General features: G+C 66.1%; 2 protein-coding genes across 2 annotated transcripts in view; one reads left to right on the forward strand and one right to left on the reverse strand.

Annotated features, from left to right (window-relative positions):
• Positions 1 to 26,791, reverse strand: part of SND1 (staphylococcal nuclease and tudor domain containing 1) — a 149,475-nt gene that overhangs the window by 4,280 nt on the left and 118,404 nt on the right. The window lies entirely within an intron of this gene.
• Positions 16,616 to 19,272, forward strand: LRRC4 (leucine rich repeat containing 4). The gene has a single exon (XM_013946465.2). The coding sequence runs from the start codon at positions 16,745 to 16,747 to the stop codon at positions 18,695 to 18,697; it is 1,953 nt and encodes a 650-aa protein (XP_013801919.2). The 5' UTR covers positions 16,616 to 16,744; the 3' UTR covers positions 18,698 to 19,272.

Here is a 26,791-nt window from a genome sequence, read left to right on the forward strand (position 1 = left end):
CCAGGACAGGGTGCAAGGGGCCAGGACAGGGTGCAAGGGGCAAGGGCAGGCTGCAAGGGTGCACGGGACCCTTGGACGGGTCCAAGGCAGGGTGCAAGGGGCAATAGCACGGGTGGCAGCGAGTGCCACAGGTGGGTCTGTCCCCAAGCACCCTGCCGCCTTGCAGGGTGACTCCACAGGGCCGCGGGGGCGAGGTGCAGCCCCGCAGCACCCTACGCTGCCGTCGGAGAGCGCGGGAGCCCTGCGAGCTGCCCCCCAGGGCCCTTCCCCGGGCGCCACGCGGGGAACCAGCACCTGCGGCAGGCTGTGGCACTTGCCACATGTTCGGCACCACCGTGCAGCACGTCTTGCTCTCCGCTCCTGGCAGCTCCCAGCCTCGCTGCTTTTTTATTTGTTTTTGTACATATAAATAGCCCTCCCCCCCCCCGCCCCGGCTTTTGGAGCGGCGCGCTCCGAGCCGTGCGGGGTTTGCAGGCAGCAGGCACGCGGGCCGGCGACAGATGGTGCCTCTCGCGCCACGGACGGGGCTCGCGCGCTGACGTGCGCCGGCGGTGCTCCCGGGAAATCGTTCAGAAGCAGCAAACTGCTCCTCGGGGGCCCCCCCAAGGGTGCGGGGTGCCATGGGGCTGGGCACCCCAGACACCTCGCGGCTCCCTCTCCAGCCGGCCGTTCAACCCACGGTGCTTCCCTTATGTGCAATGTGGAGCTTTCCCGGTGTGGGGAGCTTAGTCCAAGCCTCCCTGCGGCCAGCAGGGATTTGCCGGGTCACGTTCCCGGCCCCTGTCAAGCAGGGAGGGGGACGTCCCAGCCGAGAGCAGGAGCTGCTGGGACCGGTGGTGGCACTTGGGCGATGTCCCCCGAGCGGGACAGCAACGTCCCAGCGACACAGCGGATCCCCTTGCTGGGATCTGGGTGGCAGGATCCCGTGGACCCCCCTCCCCTTTGGGCCAGGTCCGAACCGGGCATCATGCAGGCGTGGGGCTGAGGCTGGCTGCCAGAGTGCCCGGAGCAGGCGAGCTCAGACCAGTCCCGCACACGGCAACATGGCTGCAAAAGGGCTCTCGGCACTCGCCGTGGCACGAGCACGTTGGCCCTTGCAGCACGAGCTAGCAGACCTCCATGGCACGAGCACATTGGCCCTTGCAGTGCGAGCTAGCAGACCTCCACGGTGTGAGCACGCTGGCCCTTGCAGTGCAAGCTGGTGGACCTCCATGGCACGAGCACGCTGGCCCTTGCAGCGTGAGCTAGTGGACCTCCATGGCGCGAGCACGTTGGCCTCTGCAGTTGGAGCACGCTGGCCTCCCTGGTGCAAGCATCCGGGCCTCCCTGCTGCGAGCATGCTGGCCTCTGCGGTGCAAGCGCGGGGGCCTCTGCAGCACAAGGCGTGGACATCCACAGCGCGAGCAGATGGGCCTCCGCAGGGCGAGCTCGCCGGCTCCCCAGCGTGAGCACGCGGGGCCCCTGCAGCGCAAGCACGTGGGTCACCGCCGCACAAGCGTGCTGACCCAGCGCGCCGGCCTTTGCAGCGTCAGCACGCTGGCTGCCGCGGTGCGCGTGCATGGCTCTCTGCGGTGCCGGCAAGCGGGCCTCTGCAGCGCGAGCACGCGGGCCTTTGCACGAGCGTGCCGCACTCCATTGCACAGGGACACCTGCCCCCACGGGGCGAGCGCGCAGGCAGCGAGCTCTGCCCACACCACCCGGAGCAGCTCGCGAGTCCGGGCCGAGCCCAGTCGCTGCAGCGCACGGAGCCTCGCAGGGAGGCACGGGGCAGGGAGGGAGGCAGAAGCGGAGGCTCCGGAGAGGGGGGCGATAAGCCCAGCTCCGGGGCGGCGCCGCGCGAGGCTTGGCTGCAGTACGCGAAGCAAAAGGCAGGCGAGCCGCGGGCCACGTGCGCGCCGCACCTCCCGCCTCCACGCCACGTGTGCCGGCACCAGCTGGCTGCGGGATCTGCAGCCGGGAAATGCCAGCGCGCGGCCGAGCCGCTCCGCATGCGCAGAACCCCCCTCGTGGCATGCGGCCGCCCCGTGGGCAGGCGGGCGCGCGCGTGGGGCGGGCGCCAGGCGCCGATTCCCCACAGCCGGCCGGGGAGCTCGGGCAGCTCCTTGCGGCTCGGCGCTGCAGCCTCCCGCGGCGCAGCGGGTCCCGGCTCGCGTGCTCCGGCCCGGGAGCACGAGGTGTGAGGAGCGGGTGGCATCTGCCGCCCGGCGTGCGAGGAGCCCGGCCCCCGGCACGCGGCTGCCCCGGAGCCGCAGGCAGCCCGCGAGCGGGGAGGAGAGCTCTGCCTGCGAGGCGGCAGCTGGTCCTGTGAGCAATCCTACAGCTTCTGCCTGCCAAGCAAAAGGACAAATCCGCAATCCCCATCCTAACGGAGCCTGGGAAATGCCACTGCTGTGCAGACTGAAATGCCACAGCGAGAGCAAGAAAACCAGCACATGCAAAGTAGTGAGAGCGAGCCAGCATATGCAAAGCAGCGCGATCAAAGCCGAGGGAGCAAAACGGCATGTGCAAGCCAGTGAGGGCGAACCAGAGTGTGCAGACTTTGAGAGCAAACCGGAGCACCCAAACCAGTGCGTGCAAACCAGAGCACCCAAACCAGCACGTGCAAACCAGAGCACCCAAACCAGTGTGTGCAAACCAGAGCACGCAAACCGGAGCACCCAAACCAGTGCGTGCAAACCAGAGCACACAGACCAGTGTGTGCAAACCAGAGCACGCAAACCAGAGCACACAAACCAGTGTGTGCAAACCAGTGAGAGCAAACCAGTGTGTGCAAACCAGTGCGTGCAAACCAGAGCACACAGACCAGCGTGTGCAAACCAGAGCACCCAAACCAGCACGTGCAAACCAGAGCGCACAGACCAGTGTGTGCAAACCAGAGCACACAGACCAGTGTGTGCAAACCAGTGAGAGCAAACCAGTGTGTGCAAACCAGTGTGTGCAAACCAGAGCGCACAGACCAGTGTGTGCAAACCAGAGCACACAAACCAGTGTGTGCAAACCAGAGCGCACAGACCAGTGTGTGCAAACCAGAGCGCACAGACCAGTGTGTGCAAACCAGTGAGAGCAAACCAGTGTGTGCAAACCAGAGCGCACAGACCAGTGTGTGCAAACCAGAGCACCCAAACCAGTGTGTGCAAACCAGAGCACACAAACCAGTGTGTGCAAACCAGTGAGAGCAAACCAGCATGTGCAAACCAGAGCACACAAACCAGTGTGTGCAAACCAGAGCACACAGACCAACATGTGCAAACCAGAGCACACAGACCAGTGCGTGCAAACCAGAACACCCAAACCAGAGCACACAGACCAGTGTGTGCAAACCAGAACACCCAAACCAGAGCACCCAAACCAGTGTGTGCAAACCAGAGCACACAGACCAGTGTGTGCAAACCAGTGAGAGCAAACCAGCATGTGCAAACCAGAGCGCACAGACCAGTGTGTGCAAACCAGAGCACCCAAACCAGTGTGTGCAAACCAGAGCACACAAACCAGTGTGTGCAAACCAGTGAGAGCAAACCAGCATGTGCAAACCAGAGCACACAAACCAGTGTGTGCAAACCAGAGCACACAGACCAACATGTGCAAACCAGAGCACACAGACCAGTGCGTGCAAACCAGAACACCCAAACCAGAGCACACAGACCAGTGTGTGCAAACCAGAACACCCAAACCAGAGCACCCAAACCAGTGCGTGCAAACCAGCCACCTCTGGCACCCTGAAACGAGTGCCCCGGCGCAGGGCTCCTGGCCTGGCCGCGACGACAGGGCTGCTGGCAGCTGTGCAGCCCTAAACACTTCCGTTAGCGCTGCCCTGCCAGGGACATGCTGCAGCCCTGCGCTCCCAGGCACCGAGGGTACGTTTCGCCAGGGTTTCCGAGGCCAAGGCATTATTTCCGCTGCTTGCACCTTGGCTCGCGGAGGTTGACGGGAGCAGCTGGGGCACGGCACGGGGCTGCTCGCGGCCACCTCTCCCCGCAGAGCCACTGAGCAAGGTGCGGGCAGGGGGTCCCTGCTGTGTCCCCACCGGGTCGCCCGGCCCCGGGACGTTCCCCGACACGGGTGCCGGTTCCCGGAGATCCCAGCTGCTGTCACAGCACGTTTTGCTCTCATTAATACTGCACGAAAGCCGCGGCACACGCCACCGCTGGAAAAGCCCCAAATGCAGCGAGACACATCGCATTAATATATTAGCAGGCGAAAATTGCCAAGGCTTCAGCCTCCTATTGACTCTCCTCCGGAATTATCATTAATACAATATCATTAATAATGCATCGCAGGGGAACCAGAGGGGGGGAGGAAGGGCCGGCAGGCGGCGGCGGGGACGTGTTTGCACGGCGGGGACGGAGGTGCTGCTCCGGTGCTGCTTTCCCGCAACGCATCCCCATACCATTCAGTGCAAAGCCGACGGCATCCGGAGCCGGGCCGGGAGGGCAGCAACAGCTGCCTTTCACCAGCCTCAGCTGCCCCCCCCCCGCACGGTAATTAATACTAACGAGCTGGGCGGGGAGGCACGCTGCTCCGCTTTTGCAGCCGCGCTTTCACGCTCGGCGGCTCAGGACCGGCGGGAAGAACATCGCTTTTGAATCGTGGCTTTACGGAGGCTTCTCCTCCCGCTCGCTAAGCGAACGCGGCGTCGCGCGGCGCCCTCCCAGCCTCCGCGGCAGGACCCGGACGCCTGGGTCCCGTCCCCTCCTGCCGCCCGCTCCCCCGTTGCCCAGCGGCCACAGGCATGAGGACACGGGGATGGGCACCAGCGGGGCCCCGCAGCAGCAGCGAGCCCGTCCCTCCGATGTTGGCGGCAGGGCTGGTTGCAGCCAGCTGGTCCCGGCAGCTGGCCCGTGGGGCTGCGAAACGCGGCGTGGGGCAACCTGTCCTGTGCGCTGCTGACCCCTTCCCTGCGCAGCGCTAACCCCTCCTTGTGCAGTGCTAATCCCACTGCATGCAGTGCTAACCCCTTCCCCATGCAGTGCTAACCACTCCGTGCATGGTGCTAACCCCTTCCCCATGCAGTGTAACCCCTCCGTGTGCAGTGCCAGCCCCTTCCCCATGCAGTGCCAACCTCTCTGCGCATGGTGCTAACCCCTCTATGTGCAGTGCTAACATGCAGTGCTAACCCCTTCCCCACGCAGTGCTAACCCCTCTGTGTGCAGTGCTAACCCCTTCCCCATGCAGTGCTAACCCTTTCCCCCCGCAGTGTTAACTCCTACCCCATGCAGTGCTAATCCCTACTCCATGCAGTGCTAACCCCTTCCCTATGCAGTGCTACCCCCTTCCCTGTGCAGTGCTACCCCCCGCGCCATGCAGTGCTCACCCCTCCACGCGCAGCGCTAACGCCCCCGCGTGCAGTGCTCACCCCTCTGTGCTGTGCTGTGCCGGCGCCGCGTGCGATGCTGACCCTCCACGTGTGTGCTCGCCCCCACGCCAAGCCGTGCCACCCCCCCCCCACGTGCCCGGGGGGTACCGACCCCCGCCCGCTGTGCTGCTGACACCCCCCCCCCGACACGCTGTTAGCCCCCGCCCCAACAGTGCTAACCACCCCCCCCCCCCCGTGTCCAGTGCTAACGCTCGCCCCGCACGGTGCTAAACCCCACGCTGAGCGGTGCTCACGCCCTCCCCACGGGGTGCTACCCCCCCCCCTCCCCGCAGCGCTAACCCTATGTGTGTGCAGGGATAACCCCCCCCCACGCAGTGCTAACCCCCTCCACGTGCAGTGCTAACCCCCCCCCATGCAGTGTTAATCCCCTGCATGTGCAGTGCTACCCCCTCCCATGCAGCGCTAACCCTCATGCAGGCAGCTCCTGCGGGCAGCTCCCGGCACCCAGCACCCTCCATCCCGCTCCCACGGGCAGCTCCCGGCACCCTCCATCCCGCTCCCGCGGGCAGCTCCCGGCACCCAGCACCCTCCATCCCGCTCCCATGGGCAGCTCCCAGCACCCTCCATCCCGCTCCCATGGGCAGCTCCTGGCACCCAGCACCCTCCATCCCGCTCCTGTGGGCAGCTCCCGGCACCCAGCACCCTCCATCCCGCTCCTGTGGGCAGCTCCCGGCACCCAGCACCCTCCATCCCGCTCCCGTGGGCAGCTCCCGGCACCCTCCATCCCGCTCCCGCGGGCAGCTCCTGGCACCCAGCACCCTCCATCCCGCTCCTGTGGGCAGCTCCCAGTACCCAGCACCCTCCATCCCGCTCCCACGGGCAGCTCCTGGCACCCAGCACCCTCCATCCCGCTCCTGTGGGCAGCTCCCAGCACCCAGCACCCTCCATCCCGCTCCCACGGGCAGCTCCCGGCACCCAGCACCCTCCATCCTGCTCCCGCGGGCAGCTCCTGGCCTCCCAGCCATCGCCGCTGCAGGATTTATCGCTGCTCAGAGGAGGAAATTTAAACCCCATAGCCGCGGCGCGAGCCGCTGGATCCGGCGGCTATCCATCCTCTCAGCAAACTACGCGCGGCACATATCCATCTTATTAACGAAATCCTTAAGGAAGCCTGGCCCCTGCCCGGCGACAGGGTTTATGGCCTGCAGCTTGCCCCCGCCAGCCCATCCATCACCACCGCGCTCCCGTGCCGAGTGGCCGCCGGGCCCTACGGAGCGTCCAGAGGCGGAGGGGAGCCGTGGGAATGGCGGCGGCGGAGCCCAGGCATCCGGAGCCCCCGGGCCGGGCCGCTGGCCTCGTCCCCGCCTGCGCGCGCGGGATGCTGACGCGGAAATGCATCCTGCTCCGTGGGGACCGGTGCTCCCAGTGCCAGCCCGGGGCCCCCCAGTGCTCTCCCAGTGCCCCCCGGCACCCTCCCAGTGCCACCCAGTTCTCACGCCGTGCACCCAGTGCCAGCCCACTGCTCCCAGTGCCATTCCAACACCCTCCCAGTGCCTACTGCTGTCTTCCAAGGGCCAGGCAGTGCTCTCCAGTACTCCCAGCACCCTCCCAGTACCCCCAGCACTCTCCCAGTGCCCCAGTGTGCTCCCAGTACCGCCAGGGCTTTCCCAGTGCCCCAGGATGCTCCCAGTGCCCCAGTGTGCTCTCAGTGCCTACTGGTGCTCTCAGTCCCCCAGCGCTCTCCCAGTACTCCCAGTGCTCTCCCAGTGACCCCACTGCTCTCCCAATGCCACCAGTACCCCAGTGTGCTCCCAGTGCCCCACCTGCCCTCCCAGCACCTCCCAGTGCCCCAGTGTGCTCCCAGTACCCCCAGGGCTTTCCCAGTGCCCCAGGACGCTCCCAGTACCCCAGTGTGCTCCCAGTGCCCCCAGTGCTCTCCCAGTCCCCCAGCACTCTTCCAGTGCCCCCACTGCTCTCCCAGTCTCCCAGTGCTCTCCCAGTGCCCCCACTGCTCTCCCAGCACCTCCCAGTGCCCCAGCACTCTCCCAGTGCCTCCAGTGCTCTCCCAGCACCTCCCAGTGCCACCAGTGCTCTCCCAGCACTTTCCCAGTGCCCCCAGTGCTCTCCCAACACCTTCCAGTGCCCCCAGTGCTCTCCCAGCACTCTCCCAGTGCCCCCAGTGCTCTCCCAGCACTTTCCCAGTGCCCCCAGTGCTCTCCCAGCACCTTCCAGTGCCCCAGTGTGCTCCCAGTGCCCCCAGTGCTCTCCCAGTCCCCCAGCACTCTCCCAGTGCCCCCAGCGCTTTCCCAGTGCCCCCAGTACCACCCAGCAGGGTGCCAGAGGGAGAAGCTCCCTCTCCCATCACCGTCCCCCGGAGCATCCCCGGCACGGAGCCTCCGGCCACGGCACATGCGGCACCCGCAGCCCCAGCGCCCGGCACCTCGCGCGGGGCCGGGGCGGCGCTGAGCAGCGTGACGGCGCGGGGCAGGGAGCAGCGCCGCGAACGCCTCCCTCGGGCCCCCGCCGCGCTCCGACAGGGATTTACGGAGTGATGGAGAGCCGGCCCGGCCCCGGGCCAGCGGGTCCGGCAGTAAATCACCGCCACTGCCGGGAACGCGGCCTTTATTTATAGCCCGAGCTTCTCCGGTTGCAGCTCCGCGGCGGCGGATCGTGGCGACCTTCACCCACGTCCCCTCCTTGCAGCGGCCCCGACGCCCCGCTCGGCCCCGACCCTCCCGGCCGGCAAGCAAATGCCCCTGCCCCACGCACGACCTGCCCTTTGCGCTTCACTCCAGCTCGCTGGAAAACGAAACCCCGGCGAGCGGCAGAGGGCCCAAAGCGCAGGAGCCGCCTGGACCCGACGGGAGACCGGCAGCAGCTTCCGCATGCAAATAAATGGGGAAAAGTCACCTTCGGTCTGCTCAGGGACCAGCTCCCGGGCAGCGTCCTGCATGCGGTGGGATGCAGCCCCCATCGTGGGATGCAGCCCCTGTGGCGGGATGCAGCCCCCGTGGTGGGATGCAGATCCCACAGTGGGATGCAGCTCCTGCAGTGGGATGCAGCCCCTGCGGCGGGATGCAGCCCCTGTGGTGGGATGCAACCCCTGCAGTGGGATGCAGCCCCCATGGTGGGATGCAGCCCCTGTGGTGGGATGCAACCCCTGCAGCGGGATGCAGCCCCTGCTCGGCTGCCGGCGCTCCGCAGGGAAGGCAGAGCCCCTCGGGCCTGGCCACTCGCCCTGCGACGCACTTACAAATCCCTATTGCACAACAGCACCCATTAACGCGTTCCCATTAAAGAGCTCGGCGAGGAGACTCCAACCAGCCGGGTAATCTCCATTAATCCTGTAATCGGGAGTTAAAGCCCCAGCACACAAGTGGATTTGCAAAATAAGGCTCCTTGCAAATCGAATGGCATTAGCCGGCTTTCCGCTTGGGAAAAGCAGGGGTGTGCACATGCCAGGGGGTGGCTGGGGCCAGGGGCACGGGCACCGCCGGGTTCCCTGTCCCCCGGTGCTGGCGCGCTGGTGGGCAGCTGCCAGCCCTCGGCGCGTGCTGCAGCGGCGCCTCCCTCCGCGGCACCTTGGCAAATCCCTGAATTATTTATTCCAAAAGATAATCCTCGCTGCGGCAGGCACGCAGGGAGCAAACGAAATCATCCCGTGGTGGCGGTGGGGGCGAAGCTCCCGGCCCCTCCGTGCTGCTCACCTGGCCCCAGCCCCAAATCGTGGAGCTGCCCGGGCAGGTGGGAGATGCACAGTGCCACCGAGGCGGGCGCTCAGGACCCCGGGGACAAATATTCACAACGGGCTTGGAGACCCCGAAAAACTGGGTTTCCAGCACCCCAAAGCCTGGGGAAAGCGTTTTCCCACCACACGCCGCCGATTCCAACCTGTAACGGGGAAAGAAACGGCTCTTTGGGCCGGGGCAGAGCCTACAATGCCCAGCAGGGACTGAGGTCGGAGCAGACCCCGTCGCTCCCACCGGCTTCCAGCCCTCGTGCCAACCCCGTTCACACACAGAGATGTGCATGGGTGGTGCATGCAGCCTCTGCAGCAGGGAGGCTTCGCCGCGGGGGCTGCAGCACCACTGCATCCCGTGCACCACCGCTGCACCCCGTGCACAGCAGCGCCCCGCGCCCGGTGCAGAGCCACGTAGCCCCCGGGAACGGCCCTGGCTGGGAACGGCCCCGCGCACCCCACCGACATCCAGCGCAGCGTCCGAAGGGTGCAGCCGTCCCCCCCGGCCGCGCGGCCGGTGCCTCCGTCGATCCGCCAGCCGCGCCGGGGTGCTGACACCGCGGGTCCCGCCTGACTCGCGGCTCCCGGGCGAGCGCTGGTATTTATAGCAGCCCATAAATTTGTTTGACTCTTAATAAGTTGAGGTAATGGCTCTCACTTTGCAGCGCTTTTCGCTACAATTTCAGCACCATCCTTTCATCAGGAGGGCAGGGCGAGCTGGGCGCCCACCCCGACGTTCGACCTGCGGGGCCCCCAGCTCCCCGTGCGCACGTACGTGCTGCTGTGCCACCCCCCCCAGCACGCCGGCCCTTCTTAACGGCGGCTACCCCGGCGGCACAGGCTGGCGGCCGCCTTCCGCTCACCCCTGCAGCCCGCGCAGCCCGGCCCTCACGGCCAGGGCATCGCACCCACTCCCAGCCAGGGCATCACACCCACCCACAGCCAGAGCATTGCACCCACCCACGGCCAGGGCATTGCACCCACCCATAGCCAGGGCATGGCACCCATCCACAGACAGGGCATCGCACCCACCCGCAGCCAGGGCATTGCACCCACCCGCAGCCAGGGCATCGCACCCACCCGCGGCCAGGGCATTGCACCCACCCACGGCCAGGGCATCGCACCCACCCGCGGCCAGGGCATTGCACCCACCCCCAGGCAGGGCATTGCACCCACCCGCAGCCAGGGCATCGCACCCACCGGTGGCCAGGGCATTGCACCCACCCCCAGACAGGGCATTGCACCCACCCACGGCCAGCGCATTACACCCACCCACGGCCAGAGCATTGCACCCACCCCCAGACAGGGTATCGCACCCTCAGCTGGGGCGTTGCACCCCTAGCCAAGGCATCGCATCCACCTTCAGCCAGGGCATCGTACGCCCAGCCAGGGCATCGCACCCCCAGCCAGGGCAACGCACCCACCTTCAGTCAAGGCACGGCACCTCCAGCCAGGGCATCGCACCCCCAGCCAGACTCGGCCCCGGGTTTTCCCTCTGCTGCGCGGTGCCCCCGCGATGGAGCCGGGCTGGGAGAGCGGCCGAGGGACGGGGCAGCGGCTGGAGTCGGGCCGCCGCAGGGAACCACCCACAGCATGGAGACGGTGGCCCTGGCTGCAATTCCCACTTGGGATTTCCCGGCTCTTGGGAGGGGGATGCAAGAGCCCGCAATCGCGGAGCAAGCGAACGTGGCCCCGCGCGGCACGGCGGGATGGGACGGGAGGGCAGCGAGCCGGGAGCCCGGCTCCAACCTGGTGCTTGAATCGGGTGCACAAGGAGCCCGGAGCCGGGGTTCAGGCCCCGCAGCCCCCGCGGCCGCCACGTGCCCCAGGCCGCATGCACAGCCTGCAGCGCCGCAGCGGTGCTCTCCCGCCGCCGCTGCCACGAGGCTGCATTTCCATCTAGCGGCAGCTGGGCAGAACGGCAGCGGGACGCGGGGTGCAGCCAGGCCGGCACCGCTCGCCCCTGCCCCGGCCCCTCTCCAACCCCGGACGCTGCACACTCCTCGCAGCAGCCCCTTTTCCAAACCCGGACGCTGCACACTCCTCGCAGCAGCCCCTTTTCCAAACCTGGACGCTGCACACTCCTCGCAGCAGCCCCTTTTCCAAACCTGGACGCTGCACACTCCTCGCAGCAGCCCCTTTTCCAAACCTGGACGCTGCACACTCCTCGCAGCAGCCCCTTTTCCAAACCTGGACGCTGCACACTCCTCGCAGCAGCCCCTTTTCCAAACCCGGATGCTGCACACTCCTCGCAGCAGCCCCTTTTCCAAACCCGTCTCTGTGCATCCCTGCGAGCGTCACTTTTCCAAAGCAGATTCCTGCACAAGCCCAAGCGTGGCTGTGTCCGATAGCAGCACCCGTGATCCCGGGGTGCTGGCAGAGCCGGGGCGCACACCAGCGCATGCAACGCCTGCCCCAGCTCCGGGGTGCCGGCGCCGGAGCGGCCGTTCAAACATGCGGGCAGGAATTCGTGGGGAAGCACCTGCGGAGAGCAGCCGCGGCCCTGCACATGGAGCCAGCGACTCACTGCAAGCGGGTGACAGGGAGCCGGAGCACCGCGCTCCTGCCCAGGAGCAGAAGCCGAGCTGCCGCCTGCCCCGCTCTAGCCAGGGAGACCCTGGTGAATATTGTCTCTGGATACTAAGAACCTTGGGAGACTCCCAAAGCTCCCGCTCAGTCATTCAGCGCCCGTCAGCCCCTGGAGCACGGGCACTCTGGTCACTGCATCCTTCTGCAATCAATCCCTCGCTGGGGGATGAGCCGCGGCGGGTTGCTAATTGAATTAGCCTGCCTGGCACCGGCAGCGGCACGCACGGAGCGCTGGCAGGGGCGGCCGGGCCGCCGGGGCCATGCGGTGCGCGGAGAGCTGCAACGGGGCCGGGGGCCAGGCGGCCGGGAAAGGCGGCTGATCCGGGGTGCCGCATCCCCGCCGGGCGCACGGCTCGCCCGCCGGCCGCTCCCGGGACGAGCGGAGCATCGCTCGTCTTCCTGCAGCGCCGTCCAGCTCCCGACGGGCTACCAGAGCCGTGGGGCGAGCGCTCGGCCCCGGGGCGGCCGCTGGGGAAGGCGAGCCCCGGCGTGGGCGCGTGCACGGGGACGGCCGCCGTGCCGGGACATGCCACCGGACGCTCCCGGCGTTTCCTTGCTGCCAGCGCGGGAGCTGCCTCCTTTGCAACAGCAGGGGCTTGCTCCCACCCTCCGCCAGCTCCCGGGAAGGCAGAGGGGAGATTTGGGACGGAGAGGCTGACGCAGAGCAGGAGATGGATGGGCCCTTACGCTGCTTTACAGGTGCCACGTTGCGATAATTTAATTACGCCACTGTAGCCTTCCGCTTTGTTAATTGTGTTTGGCTCCATCGACGTTCCCAGGACACAGATCTGTTTTCCCATCCCGTATCTCATCAATTGTTTCGTAACCTTTCCCTGCTGCTTAAAAAAGCCTCGCATCATCCCTCTTCCCTTCAAACACTCGGGCTGCCGGCAAAGCACCTGCAAGGCACGTGCGCCGCTCGCCTGGTCCGGGGGCTGCAGGTGTTGAGCGGGGCTGGATGAGGCTCCGGCCCCTCCGGCACTGCCGGGCACCCGATCGCCCCGCTCCGGGGAGCCCTTCCCACCGCCAGCACTGTGGGACCCGGTGCCCTGGCACCCCCCGGGAAAGCCCATTCCCAGGGAGAGGCTCCGCCGGCACGGCTGCCCCCGTCTCCCGCTCCATCCCCGGGCAGCAGCGTCCGCGGCAGGCAGGGAACGAACCGGCTCTCGGCACGATCCTGGCGTCGTTACCGCGCGGCGCTTCGACGGCCTGCGCTTCCCGCTGCGGGGACGGGACGTGAGCTCTGCTCTCCGGCAGAGCCGGCCAGCGGGAATGCGGGCGGTGGAAGATGCTGGCTGCAGCGGGGACAGTGGCTCCCCGGGACACGCGGCCCCAGCGCCTGCAGCAGACCTGGCTCGCGGGGCCCCGGATGCGTTTGACAGAGGAAGAGAAGTCGGGAGGGAAAATAAATCCCTAATTCCAGGGGATGCCGGTAAGCGGGGAGCAAGGACAGGGAGAGCGCCTCGGGGTGTCGCCGGCTGCTGTCGCGGCAAGGTCTCAGCGGTGACCGGCCCAGGGACCCTTCCCACACAAAAAAGGAAAAAAAAAAACCCCAAAAGCTGCACTTGGAGTTCGGATAGCCCGGATGAGGAACCGAAGGCTGGTCCTGGCCCTCTGCCCGCTGCCGAAGCGAGGCGCCCGCCTGCCGCCCCCGGGCCTCCGACCCCACCGGCACATTTGGATCCGATCTGCCGGCGGGGTCCCAGCTCAGAGCCACCGGGTCTCCGCACCCTGCGCAGCAAACGGGCGGCTGGCAAAGCAGCGCTGCATCCCCGGCACGCAGAGGCTGAGCCGCAGGCCGGACTTCTATTAGACACCGGAGAATCCACATAGGATTTTGGGGGCTGGGGGGGGGAGTATTTTCCCTCTTCGGGAACCGAGCTGGGGGGTTTCACCGCCTCCGCCCTCCGCAGCACCCTGCCTTTTCCCCCCCCACCGCAGCCCCGTGTGCCCGAAGCGCAGCTCCGACCCCTTCCTGCCGCCTCGGCAGCTCCCCCGGCTCTGAGGCCGTTTCCCGGCCCGGGAAGCCCAGGGAGCCCCGTCGGGCCCGCAGGGATGCATCCTGCTCGGCACTGGGCCCCCCCCCTGCTCCTGCGGGCAGGATCCGCCCCCGGCGCGCTGCTGAAGGCCTGCACATCCCCGCCGCGTGGCTCCAGAGGGCTCTTTTCCAGCAGCCCGTGCGCTTGGCCAGATCCCGGGAGCTTTTCCCTGGAACAGCAGCAGCCCGTTCTCCCCAGCCGGCAACAGCTCCGTGGAGGAAAGCGCTGAGCACTTCCCAGCCCAGGGAAACCACCAATTCCCCCTCAACACTCTCCTCCTTCCCGTTCTCCCTCTTTTTTAATTAAAAAGCTAGCTGAAACTTAGCCTGCGCCGCAGCCCCAGGACAGACCTGGCTCGGGATATTCCAGCAGGAGCGGTTCAAAATTTAGGGAAGCTGCAAGCAACCGAAGCAGGGGTTTAAAATAGAGAGTGTGGGAAAGTCTGGAGCGCCGCTGCCACGCGGGGAGCCGGGGCACGGCCCCCCCGGCCGCGGCAGGCACCAGCACGCCGGCATGCCAGACCCAGCTCCTGCATGCGCCGCGGCCCGCGACGGGCTCGGCCGCGGAGGGGCAAAGCGGCACCGAGCCGCTCCACGCCGGCTCCCGCGTCCAGCCCCAGTGCGGGGCAGAGCCGAGACCCTGCACCTCCCACCCGCCTGCACGCCGAGGCGGGCCGGGCCCCCGGCCTCTCCATCAGTGTCTCGGCTTGTGTCAGGTCTCAGCCCTGTGAGCCACGAGCCTGGCGGCTGCCGCAGCCCCGTACGCCGCATGGCGGGGGTCCGGCGTCACCTGCGCCGTGCGGGAAGGAGCACGTGGGCGGGAAGGGGCAGTCAGCCCGGCGCCGTGCCCGGGGTCCCTGCCGAGCCAAGCGTGCCCCCCCGTCACCTTACAGCTGCTGAGCCGCTCCGTTTCCACCGTGCCGCCTCTGTCCGTCTGTCCGTCCCGGCCCCTGTCCCGGTGGGGAGCTCCACGCGATGAAGGCTCTCCCCTCCTCTCGGCCGCAGGGTCGGGGCTGGGGAGGGCAAAGCGCGTGGCCCCCCCTTGGGGAGGGGGTGGCCGCCCCTGCCCCGAGCCCCCCCGGGGGAGCCACCGGGGCCTCAGCCGTGCCGACGTGCCACCGCGTCCGATGGGTGCCAAGGTGGACCAGCCTTTGCCCCATGGGAGCGGAGGGGGCCGCGAGCGGGGCCAGGGCAGTGCAGCGGGGGGACACCAGGGAGGAGGAGGAGGAGGAGGAGGAGGAAGGGGCTGGCGACCTGCGGTGCCCCGCGCGGCCCGTCCCGCTGCCAGCCCGCATCTTCCTCAGAGTGGCGCGGACCAAAAATAGCTGCTGGCGCGGCATCGCCGGCCGGTGAGCCGGGGCCGGCGGCCCCTTCGGTGGCTCGCTCCGCTTCCCTCGCCTTCCCTCGCCTTCCCGGGGGACGGGGAGCGAGAGGGAGCGCTTATCCAAGCAAATCGCGGCGCAGCTGCCTGGAAGAGCCCGGCGTTAACCCCCGGAGGGGAGGCGGCGGAGGGGGAGGCTCTGCTCATAACGGAGGTGCTCAGCATCACGCTCATGTTCGGCTCCGAACACGATGCGTCAGCAATACATCCGCGCTCCCACTGAAGGACAAAAGGATGAGAGAGCCGCCTGCGCGGCTGCCGCCTGCCACAGCTCGGCCAGCGGCCGCCGCGCCGCCGGGGCACCGGGGGCCCGGCCAGCCTGCTAGGGGGGGACGATGCTGCGGGGCCCCGCCGCTGCCGCCGCCGCCGCTGCCGCTGCCACCACCACCGCCGCCGCCGCTCCGCCGCTCGCCGCAGCGCTCCGCGGGCCCCACTGAAGGCGACGCCAGGCGAGCGCCCACCGCCGCCGCCGCCGCCACCGCCGTGCCGGAGGGGAGCGGGCCGGGGCCGCGGCAGCGCGGGGGTCGCCGCTAGCGCCGGGGCCGCCGTCGCCACCGGCAGCAGCGGCACCAGCAGCAGCAGCAGCAGCAGCAGCGGCCGCGGGGCCGGGCGGCGGGGCGCCCCGGCGGGCTGCCCCGGGGGAGCGGGGCGCCGCGCTGCAGCCCCGGCGTGACCGCGGCGGGCACAGCGGCACGGCGGGGGCGGCCCCGCGGCGAGGAGACCCCCCCCGCGGCGGCGGCGGCGCTTATTTATTTTTTTCCCCCCCGTCCTTCCTTCCTTTTTTTTTTTTTTTTTTTTGGCTTATCCCCCCTCCTTCCTTTTTTTTCTTTTTTTTCTCTTTCTTTCTTTCTTTCTTTTTCCCCCACCCCCCTGCTCCGGCCGCCCGCCCGCGTCCGGGCTCCCGCAGGGGGTGGGGAACGGAGCGGAGCGGAGCGGAGCGGAGCGGAGGGGAGGGCGGCGCTCGCCCGCCCGCGATGGAGCGGCGGCTCGGGCAGCCGCCCGCCGCGGCCGGCGGCCAAGGGCAGAGGTGCGAGGCGCGGGCGGCGGCGGCGGCGGCGGCGGGGTTCGCCGCGGCGGGGGGCAGCCGCGCCCCCGCGTAGCCCGGCCCCGACCCCCCCCCGCGCCCCGCTCCGCAGCCGCGAGGAGCCATTTTGTCTTTTGCGGTCCCCCCCCCCTTCCCTTCCCTTCCCTCCCCTTTCCCTTCCTCTCCCCCCCCCCCTTTCCTTTTCCCGGTTTTCTTTCCCTGCTTCCCCTTTGTTCGGCGCGGCCGGCCCGGGGAGGGGATGGGCGGCTGGCCGGCGGCCCCGCCGTGAGCCCGGCACCGCGGCATCGAGCCCCTTCTCCCCAGGTAGGTACCGCTCACAGCGGCGGCTCGGCCGGGAGGGAGGGCTTCTCCTTCCTTCCCCCCCCCCCCCCGTTTGTTTTTTGTTTTTTTTTTTTTAATTTAATTTAATTTAATTTTTCCCCCCTGCCCCCTCTGTCCCCCCTCGTCCCCCGTCCCTCCTGCCGTCCCCATTCTGGACCCCCCGGCCCCGCTCCCGCCCGCCCCCAGCCCCGACCCCCCTGCGGGAAGCCGGGACGCGGCGAGAGCAGCTTGTGCGAGCCGGGAGAAGGGGGGGGCCGCGCCAGTTCTCCTTTTCACGCCAAATCCCAGACGATGGTGAATTATGAACGTGCCACATCATGAAGCTCTTGTGGCAGGTAACTGTGCACCACGCCTGGAAAGCTGCCCTTTTTGTCTACCTCACGGTACACGCGTGGATCCTGTGCGCAGCGGCCGCCTCGCCCGGACCCCAAAGCTGCCCCTCGGTCTGCTCGTGCAGTAACCAGTTCAGCAAAGTGGTCTGCACGCGCCGTGGCCTGTCCGAGGTCCCCCAGGGGATCCCCTCCAACACCCGGTACCTCAACCTCATGGAGAACAACATCCAGCTGATCCAGGCGGACACCTTCCGCCATCTGCACCACCTGGAAGTCCTACAGCTGGGCAGGAACTCCATCCGCCAGATCGAGGTAGGGGCTTTCAACGGGCTGGCCAGCCTCAACACCCTGGAGTTGTTTGACAACTGGCTGACGGTCATCCCCAGCGGGGCCTTCGAGTACCTGTCCAAGCTGCGGGAGCTGTGGCTGAGGAACAACCCCATCGAGAGCATCCCCTCGTACGCCTTCAACCGGGTGCCCTCCCTCATGCGCCTGGACCTGGGCGAACTCAAGAAACTGGAGTACATTTCCGAGGGGGCTTTCGAGGGATTATACAACCTGAAATACCTTAATCTGGGGATGTGTAACATTAAAGACATGCCGAACCTCACGCCCTTGGTGGGGCTGGAGGAACTGGAGATGTCGGGAAATAATTTCCCCGAGATCAAACCGGGCTCTTTCCATGGGTTAAAGTCTCTCAAAAAGCTCTGGATTATGAACTCGCAGATCAGCCTGATCGAGCGAAACGCCTTCGACGACCTCACCGCACTGGTGGAGCTCAACCTGGCCCACAACAACCTCTCCTCCCTGCCCCACGACCTCTTTGCCCCGCTGCGGTACCTGGTGGAGCTGCATCTGCACCACAACCCTTGGGATTGCGACTGCGACATCCTCTGGCTGTCGTGGTGGCTGCGGGAGTATATCCCCACCAACTCCACCTGCTGCGGGCGCTGCCATGCCCCTCTGCACATGCGAGGGAAGTTCCTGGTGGAGGTGGACCAGACCTCCTTCCAGTGCTCTGCGCCCTTTATCATGGACGCCCCAATGGACCTCAACATCTCCGAAGGGCGGGTGGCTGAGCTCAAGTGCCGGACTCCTTCCATGTCTTCCGTTAGGTGGTTGCTGCCTAACGGGACGGTCCTGAGCCACGCGTCCAGCCACCCGCGGATCTCCGTCCTCAACGACGGCACCTTGAACTTCTCCCACGTGTTGCTGACGGACACCGGGGTTTACACGTGCATGGTGACGAACGTGGCGGGGAACTCCAACGCCTCGGCCTACCTCAACGTGAGCACGGCCGAGCTCAACACCTCCAACTACAGCTTCTTCACCACCGTCACGGTGGAGACCACGGAGATCTCCCCGGAGGACATCTCCCCCAAGTTCACCAAGCCCGTGCCCACGACGTCGACGGGCTACCAGCCGGCGTACACCACCACCACCACCGTGCTGATCCAGACCACGCGGACGCCCAAGCAGGTGGCGGTGCCCACCGCGGCCGACTCCAACGACAAGATGCAGACCAGCCTCGACGAGGTGATGAAGACCACCAAGATCATCATCGGCTGCTTCGTGGCGGTGACGCTGCTGGCCGCGGCCATGCTGATCGTCTTCTACAAGCTCCGCAAGCGGCACCAGCAGCGCAGCACCGTGACGGCCGCCCGGACGGTCGAAATCATCCAGGTGGACGAGGACATCCCCGCCGCCGCCGCCGCCGCCGCCGCCACCGCGGCTCCGACCAGCGTATCAGGTGAGGGGGCAGTTGTGTTGCCCACAATTCATGACCATATTAACTACAACACCTACAAACCGGCACACGGGGCCCACTGGACAGAGAACAACTTGGGGAACTCTCTGCACCCCCCCGTAACCACCCTCTCTGAACCCTATATAATTCAGACCCACACCAAGGAGAAAGTACAGGAAACTCAAATATGACTTTTTTTTCAGAGATTATAAATGCAATAGAATGCACAAAAACAGAACAAAAAAAAAAAAAAGAAAAAACAGACAGCAACTTTTGTACAGAGCGGGGGAGAGACTTTTTTCTTGTATATGCTTATATATTAAATCTATGGGCTGATAAGAGAAGCAGATTATATTAAAATTTAAAAAAAAAAGAAACTATTTTCTAACTTGTAAGTTCTATTTAAAAAGGGGGAAACAAAATTAAAATCTTAAAAAAAAGAAAAAAAAAGAAAAAGGGCAAGCGAACCCCATAACAAGGAGCGAGAGAGAGGGAGAGACAGAGAGAGACAGAGAGATGCCATAGTGGCTTTCCGGAATGAGGCTGAGAGCACAGAAAAAGGAGCGGAGCGGGTGGGAGAAAGGGTCCATTTTTAGCGGATGCTCCGTAGGACGCAGTCAAACCAACCCATTTATACAGAGCCGTCCTTTTCTTGGAGCCAACGGCCGTATTTACCAATTGATCTTCCTTAAAAACCGAGCAAAAAGCAGGACGAGAAAGCGGTCCAAGAATTTGTACTGTGCCAAAACGTTCCAAATGCAATAAAGAGAAAAAAAATTTTTTTTGGGGGGGGGGAAGGACGGAGGGGGGGAGGGCGCAGGTTGCGGGCAGGGGGAAGAAAACCGAAAATGTATTAAAGCAAAAAAAAAAAGAAAAGCAAAAGCAAGGGGAGGATTGCAAACATTGGGCACGCGGGGCGGCGCGCGTGCCCGCGCGTCCCGGCTTCGGCGGGCGCCTCGCGGCGGGCCGGGGGCGAGCCGGGCTGGGCGAGGAGGCGGCGCGGCACCGCCGGCCCCCGCGGCCCCCCGGCTCCGAGCTCCGGGGGCCCTGACGTAGGATTGTAGACCACGGCCAACACCACGCTACGCTTTTTTCTTCCTTTTTTCCCTTTTTTTTTTTTTTAATATTTCCCCCCCCCCCCCCAAAAAATAAAACCAAGGCGCAAGGCGGCGGGGTGGCGGTGGTGGGGCGACGCGGGGAGCCTGTTCCCGCAGCCGGTGCCGGCGAGGCCGCGGGAAACGCCGGGGGGGGCCGTGGGAAACGCCGGGCGGGATGGGCGCCTCGCCGCGGATTTTGGGGGGGCGGCGGGGGGGGCGCAGCCGGATCGCGCGCGCGCGGGGGCGTCTCGCGCGGCCGGACAGCGGGCGCGGGGCTCCGTGCGGGGGCCGCCCCCACCCCGCGACTACTTTCATTTCTTATTTTAGCTTTAAAGAAATTATTCGAGGGTGTCAGATCTAAAAAAACAAAAAGCAAAAAAAAAAGAAAAAAAGCTGGCGGGGGGATGGAGGGAAGGAAAAGCAAAGTTATATATATATATATCTATATCTCTATATATAAACTCCAGAACAATCTGACTGTACTCTGAAAAACAAGTGTATTTTTGTATTTTAATAAATATTGTTAAAATTTTTTTAACGCAATGTCCCCAAAGGGTTAAATTGACTGGCTGCCCCGAGCGAGCGGAGGGGAAGGACCTCGGCAGAGTCCCCCCCCCCCGCAAAGCAAAGCGGAGCCTGAAAGGATTTTTGTTGCTGCTTTTTTTGTCTTCCCAGCACTAAAAAGCCTCCAAAAATCACAGCGGGGGAGGGGGGGACGGGGGGGGGGAGGTCAGGGAGGAAAATGGAAGGAGAAGGGAGGCTGCGACGGGAGCAGGAGGCGGCGAAGCACTCGGGCGCTGTGCTGACCTCTCCCCGAATCCGAGGGGCGCCGGGCGAGGGGGAGCCCGCGCCGCCCCCCCCCTCGGTGCCCCCCCCCCCCAGGTGCCCCGGACCCGCCGCGCGCTGCTTGCACTGGAGCTGGCAGTGGGGTGGCGGGGGCTGTGCACAAGCCTGCGCGCGTTCGGGACCCCCGTGCACCGCGGCGGGACCCGCGCACCCCGTGCACCCCGGCGGCGGGTGCGGGTGCCGGCGCAGGGCAGGTCTCGGGTGCGGGTGCTGCCGGCTCAGCCGGGGCCGCCAGGCAGCGGTGGCGGCAGGCTCCCGGCGGCGGCGGTGGTGGCAGCAGGCAGGGACATCCTGCGGGAAGGGCAGGATGCAGCAGGGAGCTGCTGGGAGCCCCCGCCAGCGAGGGGGAGCTGGGCCGTGCAGTGCCACGCTGCGCTGTGCCATTCTGCACCGTGCCATGCCGTGCTGCACCGTGCCATACCGTGCTGCACCGTGCCGTGCCATGCCGTGCCGTGCCATGCCGTGCTGCACCGTGCCATGCCGTGCTGCACCGTGCCATGCCGTGCTGCACCATGTCATGCCATGCTGGACTGTGCCATGCCGTGCTGCACCCTGCCATGCCGCGCTGCACTGTGCCATGCCGTGCCGTTCGGCACCGTGCCATGCTGTGCTGCACCATGCCGTGCTGCACCATGCCATGGCATGCTGCACTGTGTCATGCCGTGCTGCACTGTGCTGTGCCGTGCTGCACCATGTCATGCTGCACCGTGCCAAGGCACGCTGCACCGTGCCGCGCCATGCCGTGCAGCACTGTGCCGTGTTGTGCTGCGCTGTGCCATGCCATGCCATGCTGTGTCCTACGTGCTATGCCGTGCTGCACCGTGCCACGCCAGGCTGAACGATGCCTTGCCGTGCTGCACCGTATCATGCCATGCTGAACAATGCCTTGCCGTTCTGCACTGTACCACGCTGCGCCGTGCCATGCCGTGCTGTGCCATGCCATGCTGCGCCGTGCACCCGCCACCCGCGCTTCCCCCGGGGCCGCGCGCCGCGGACGGCAGCCACGGGCAAGGGGTGCGCGGGGCGGCTGCCCCCCGGGAAGGGCAGGGGCTGCTTCCCCAGGCGGCGCAGCCGCGGCAGCTGTTAACACCTTGATTTATCGGTTCCCCCGCTGTAAAATATTAATTCGCCATTAAACAAGCGAGAGAGCGCGCACGAGCAAAACGGCGAGCGCGCGAGCGGGAGGGAGGGAGGGAGGATAAATACATGAATGAATCACTCCGGAGCGTGTTTCAGGGGAGGCTGCGTGCGCTGCAAGACGGTTGGGCAGGGGGACAGGGAGCGCCCCTGTCCCCAGCCCCGGCTGCCCGCGCCGCGTGGCGAAGGGTCGGCGTCGGGCAGGGGTCCCCCCAGGGGCCGCCTCCGGCGGCGGGAACAGGGGGTCCCCGAGGTGCCACCTCCAGCAGTGAGGACAGCAAGGTCCCTGAGGTGCCACCTCCGGCAGTGAGAACAGGGGGTCCCCAAGGTGCCACCTCCAGTGGCGAGGGCAGGGGGTTCCCAAGGTGCCACCTCCGGCAGCGAGGACGGCGAGGCCGCCCGTCCCGCCGTCCCGCGCCCGGCAAAGCCGCTCTGGCCGGCGCCGTCTGCCCAGGCATCATCGCACGGGGACGGCAACGCACGCGGCAGGAGCTTGCAGCCGGGCTTTTAGGGCTTTGGGGGGTTTTTTGGTGAAATCTGGGAACGTTTCTATCAAAACATATGTCTGATTTTATCTTTATTACTGGATTTTATCACGTCGGCTGATCTGCTAATGAAAACACCGCTCCGTTTGCTAATGATTTTTGTTTTAGCTCCACCACAAAACATGGGTTTTGCTCAGGGCTCTTCCTCCATCCCTGCACTTCCTCACTCCTCCTCTCCCCTTCTCCATCTCTCCTCCTCCCGGGTCAGGGGGGAAAAACATTCCACTAAAACCTTTAATACGGCAGCAGATAGAAAGGGATTGGGTTGAAGCGACGTATTGATTTTATTTAAGCACTTAGCTTTAATTTTAGCTTTAAATTAAAATACCGAAGTAAATAATCTTTGTGCTGCTATAAAAAAGGACTTGAGGGGAGCATGCGTGAGCACGGCAGCATGCACGGGCAGAGCAGGCGGTCGAAGTTGGCTCTGCAGCGGGCAGAGAGCCGGCGAGCTCTGGCCAGGGCGAGAGTTGGCCACACAAGACGCAGGGTGCTCGGGGCAAAGGGTCCGCAGCGTGGTCAGAGCAAGGGGTTGCAGCGTGCTCAGGTGGAGGGGCTGCAGCGTGCTCAGCGAGGGGTGGCAGTGCGCTCAGCGGGGGGCTGCAATGTGCTCAGCGAGGGGTTGCAATGTGGTCAGAGTGGGATTGCAGTGTGATCTGAGCGGGGGACTGCAGTGTGATGAGGTGGAGGGGTCGCAGTGTAACTGGAGCGAGGGGTTGCAATGCGAGGAGATGGAGGGCCTGCAGTGAGTTCAGGCGGAAGGCTTACAGTGCGATCAGGCTGAGGGTTGCAGTGTGCTCAGCGAGGGCCTGCAGTGCGATCCGGCGGAGGGGCTGCAGGGTGATCAGTGCAAGGGTTGTAGTGTGATCGGAGGGACTGCAGTGCGACTAGTGAGGGGTTGCAGCATGCTCATGGAGGGGTTGCAGCACGCTCAGTGAGGGCTTGCAGCATGCTCTGCTCGAGGGGCCGCCGTGCGCCCCGCTCAAGGGTTGCAGTGTGCTCTGCGCGAGGGGTTGCAGTGGGCTCTGTGTGAAGGGTTGCAGTGCACTCGGCATGAGGGCTTGCAGTGCGCTCAGTGTGGGCTTGCAGTGCGCTCTGCACAAGGGGTTGCAGTGTGGTCAGAGCAAGGGTTGCAGTGGGCTCTGCGCAAGGGGTTGCAGTGTGGTCAGAGCAAGGGGTTGCAGTGTGATCAGTGCAAGGGGCTGCAGTGTGCTCAGTGTGAGGGGTTGCAGTGTGTTCAGCACGAGGGGTTGCAGTGTGATCAGTGCAAGGGTTGCAGTGGGCTCTGCGCAAGGGGTTGCAGTGCACTCTGCACGAGGGGTTGCAGTGTGGTCAGAGCAAGGGGTTGCAGTGGGCTCTGCGCAAGGAGTTGCAGCGTGATCAGTGCAAGGGGTTGCAGTGTGCTCTGCATGAGGGGTTGCAGTGTGCTCAGCACAAGGGGTTGCAGTGTGCTCTGCACGAGGGGTTGCAGTGTGCTCAGCACAAGGGGTTGCAGTGTGCTCTGCACGAGGGGTTGCAGTGTGATCAGTGCAAGGGGTTGCAGTGTGCTCTGCACGAGGGATTGCAGTGTGCTCAGCACGAGGGGTTGCAGTGTGCTCTGCACGAGGGATTGCAGTGTGCTCAGCGCGAGGGGTTGCAGTGGGCTCCGCATGAGGCCGGCACACTGCCGGCAGCGCCCCAGCGGTGGAGGCACCCGGTCCCTGCCCTGGCACGAGGCATCCGCAGGCCAGTGCACAGGAATCGGGAGGCCGCGGGGGCGAGCGCCCCGGCACGGGTCCCGCACGAGCCGCAGCACCGCACCAGCGCAGCTTTAATCCGGGCAGCGCCCCAGGGCGACGCGGTGGCCACGCGAACCTCCGGGGCCGCGCAGCAGCTACGGCGTCCCGCGATTGAAAAACCCTTCGGGCTCGTTAAGGCTAATTTCTATGGCAACCTCGCTGCCGCGGGATCCTCCTCTGCCGCCTTTGCACGCGGGCGGGCGCCGGGCGCCGGCGGAGCGAGGCTGCGGAGCGGCGCCGTCCCCAGCCCGCCCGGCTCGTCCCGCCACGGCGCCTTGCCCTCGCCGCCTCGGCAGCAACGGCTCGGTAATTAGCTGCAAAGCCTTGGAAAAGGCCAATATTTACTAAATAAAAACATGCGCTTAAAGGGGGAAAAAAGCAAATGTCACAGCAGCCGGCTGAGAAACCCCCGGCCGCCGCTGTCCCGCACGCCGCCCCGCTGCGCCTGCACCCCGAAACGACCCGGCGCCGGTGGCCCGCTCCGGTCGCGCATCCCGGGAGCAGCACCGCGGGATGCAGCAGGAGCTGCCGCCGGGCGCGCGGCCCCATCCCGCCACCCCGGGGCGTCCCCCCGCCCCCGGCAGAGGAGGAGGCCTCGGCGGCCGCTGCGACGGCGTGGGCTCCGAGCCGCTCGCTCCGGCGCCTGACGTGGGGTTCACGTTAATTATTCTTATGGCTGCGGATATTTTTGGCTCCGCTGCTGCAGATGTTTTTGCAGATACGCGAGTTTACAGCGGCAGCAGCCTGCTCTAACGCATCCTGGGAAAGGCATTTGGATCGCAACCCGGTGGGGTTTTAATACTTTCAAAAGAGGGAGCCAGGGATTGCAATGGTACGCACACGCGGAGGAGATTTAAGGACCTACCATTTAAGGCTCAATTCATCAGACCAAAACAAAAAAGCGCTTGTTTTTCCTTTTTCGACCCGGGGAATTTTGCGGACGGGGCAATTTTCCGTTAACCCTCGAACAACCCGCAGCCCACGCCTCGCAGAAGGGGCGGCAGCGAAGCCGGAGGACGGCGCGGGCGCCCGGAGCCCTTTCCGAGATGGCAGCCCCACGAGGCGCAGCCGGAGCGGAGGCGTTTTCGGGGCCACGTGCCGCCGGGCGCCGTGGGCTGCGGCCCCGGCACGTGCCCAGATTAGCGGAGCCCGGGGCTCCCAGCTGAAAGACGGCCGCGAAGCCGCAAGCCGTTTATCCTGTCGGAGCACAATAAACGGCTACGGGGCTGCTGTCAAGCGGAACGTGATCCTACCCCAAATTAGCCGGTGCCGGGTTAGTCACCGGCTCGCTCGCTTCACCTGGCGGGTGAGTCAGCAGCCAGCTAGAGACAGTGTTTTAAAAATATACCCCCGGCCTGCCGGCAGACGAGATGCATTAGGAGGAGTTTGCATGCGGCCCCCACCCACCCCGAGGCTCGGCCGGCTGCAGAGCTGCCCCCCTGGCCAACCCTGCGGCGAGTTGTGTCGGGTCTCAGCCTGCCCTTGCCGCATGGGGACCCCGCGGGCGGTTGTGCAAGGGGAGGCAGGTCCGACGGGCGAAACGTCGGGAGAGATCGAATCAAAGCGGCGCGGCAATTCCCGAAGCGCAAACGGCCTTAGCTGAGGCCGCGGGGAAGAGGCAGCGGCGCTGCCCGGCTGCTCCCAGCCAAAGCCCCCGAAAGGGAGACCCGATGCGGCCCTGCGCAGCACGTGCGCGCTCCCTCCGAGCCGAGCTAATTGAGCAGAAATCTGCCCTCGTGGCTCCCGGGAGCTGTTGGTTTTGCTAAACTTCAAAGCGGGTGGCGCGTGCGTGCGCGCGTGCCGGGGAGGCTGTGGGAGCGCTCGCACCGGATGGAGGAAGCGGCAGCAGCCGGCCGCGGGCTCGTCCAGCCATGTAAATCCCCGCACGGCTCCAGCGCCGCAGCCCAGGCTGCCTGGCGTCCCCGGGGACGGGGCCAGCCCTGGGAACCGTCCCCTGCGAATCCTCCCTGCCTGCTCAGCCCGTCCTGCCCCAGCCCTGCCTTGGCTCGCTGCCCCGAGCTGGTTTAGCCGGTGCCGGAGCCCGGCCAGCCTCTCCTGCAGCCCGCGGTGCTGCCCAGGCCGACGGCACCGCGCTGGGATGGGCTGGAGGGGCTGGCAAGGGGTGGAGGTCCCAGCTCCGAGCAGGGATGGAGGTCCCTTCCCCAGCTCCATGCAGGGATGGAGGTCCCTTCCCCAGCTCCATGCAGGGATGGAGGTCCCTTCCCCAGCACCATGCAGGGATGGAGGTCCCTTCCCCAGCACCCTGCAGGGATGAAGGTCCCTTCCCCAGCTCCCTGCAGGGATGAAGGTCCCTTCCCCAGCTCCGTGCCGGGGTGAAGGACCCCAACGCGCCCGAGCACCCACGACCCGTGCATGGAGCAGCTCTGCGCAGGCGGCAGCGGCCGGAGCCCGGTGCTGCAGGGCGCCGCGGGCCGGGGCTGCTCGGCCGTGCAGAAGGGATCACGTAACGGAGTTGGCGAGAGGCGCGCGGCCGGGGGACGGCGGCGGGCAGCAGAGGAGCAAGCCGCGGCGCACGGGCCGGGCAGCCGGCAGGCGGGAGGAGGAACGCCGGCAGAGCAAAGTGACCTAATGAGTTGGCCCAGACCATTGCACCGTCCCCCGTGCGCCCAGGCGCGCGGCGCTGGCTGGCGAGAGCCCGCACCGGCACCGCGGGGAAGCGCCGCGGAGCGGGAGGACCGAGGCCAGGGCACTGCCGCCCGCTCCGCTCCGCTCCCCCGCGCTCGCGCTCCTCGGCGTGCCGGGGTCGCTCGCTGCATGCAATCAAAAGGAAAACGAGGACAGTGTTGCTGTGCGGAGAAATAGGGCAAAGCTGCCGCCTGGCCGGCCGCGGCGGGGACAAGCCAGCACGGCGGGCAAGCTGC

The sequence above is a fragment of the Apteryx mantelli genome, chromosome 1, assembly GCF_036417845.1.
Source record: "Apteryx mantelli isolate bAptMan1 chromosome 1, bAptMan1.hap1, whole genome shotgun sequence".
Lineage (NCBI taxonomy): Eukaryota > Metazoa > Chordata > Aves > Apterygiformes > Apterygidae > Apteryx > Apteryx mantelli.

What these genes read in the sequence shown, in the direction of transcription:
- LRRC4 (XM_013946465.2), top strand. Translation starts at nt 16,745, where the DNA reads ATGAAGCTCTTGTGGCAGGTAACTGTGCACCACGCCTGGAAAGCTGCC.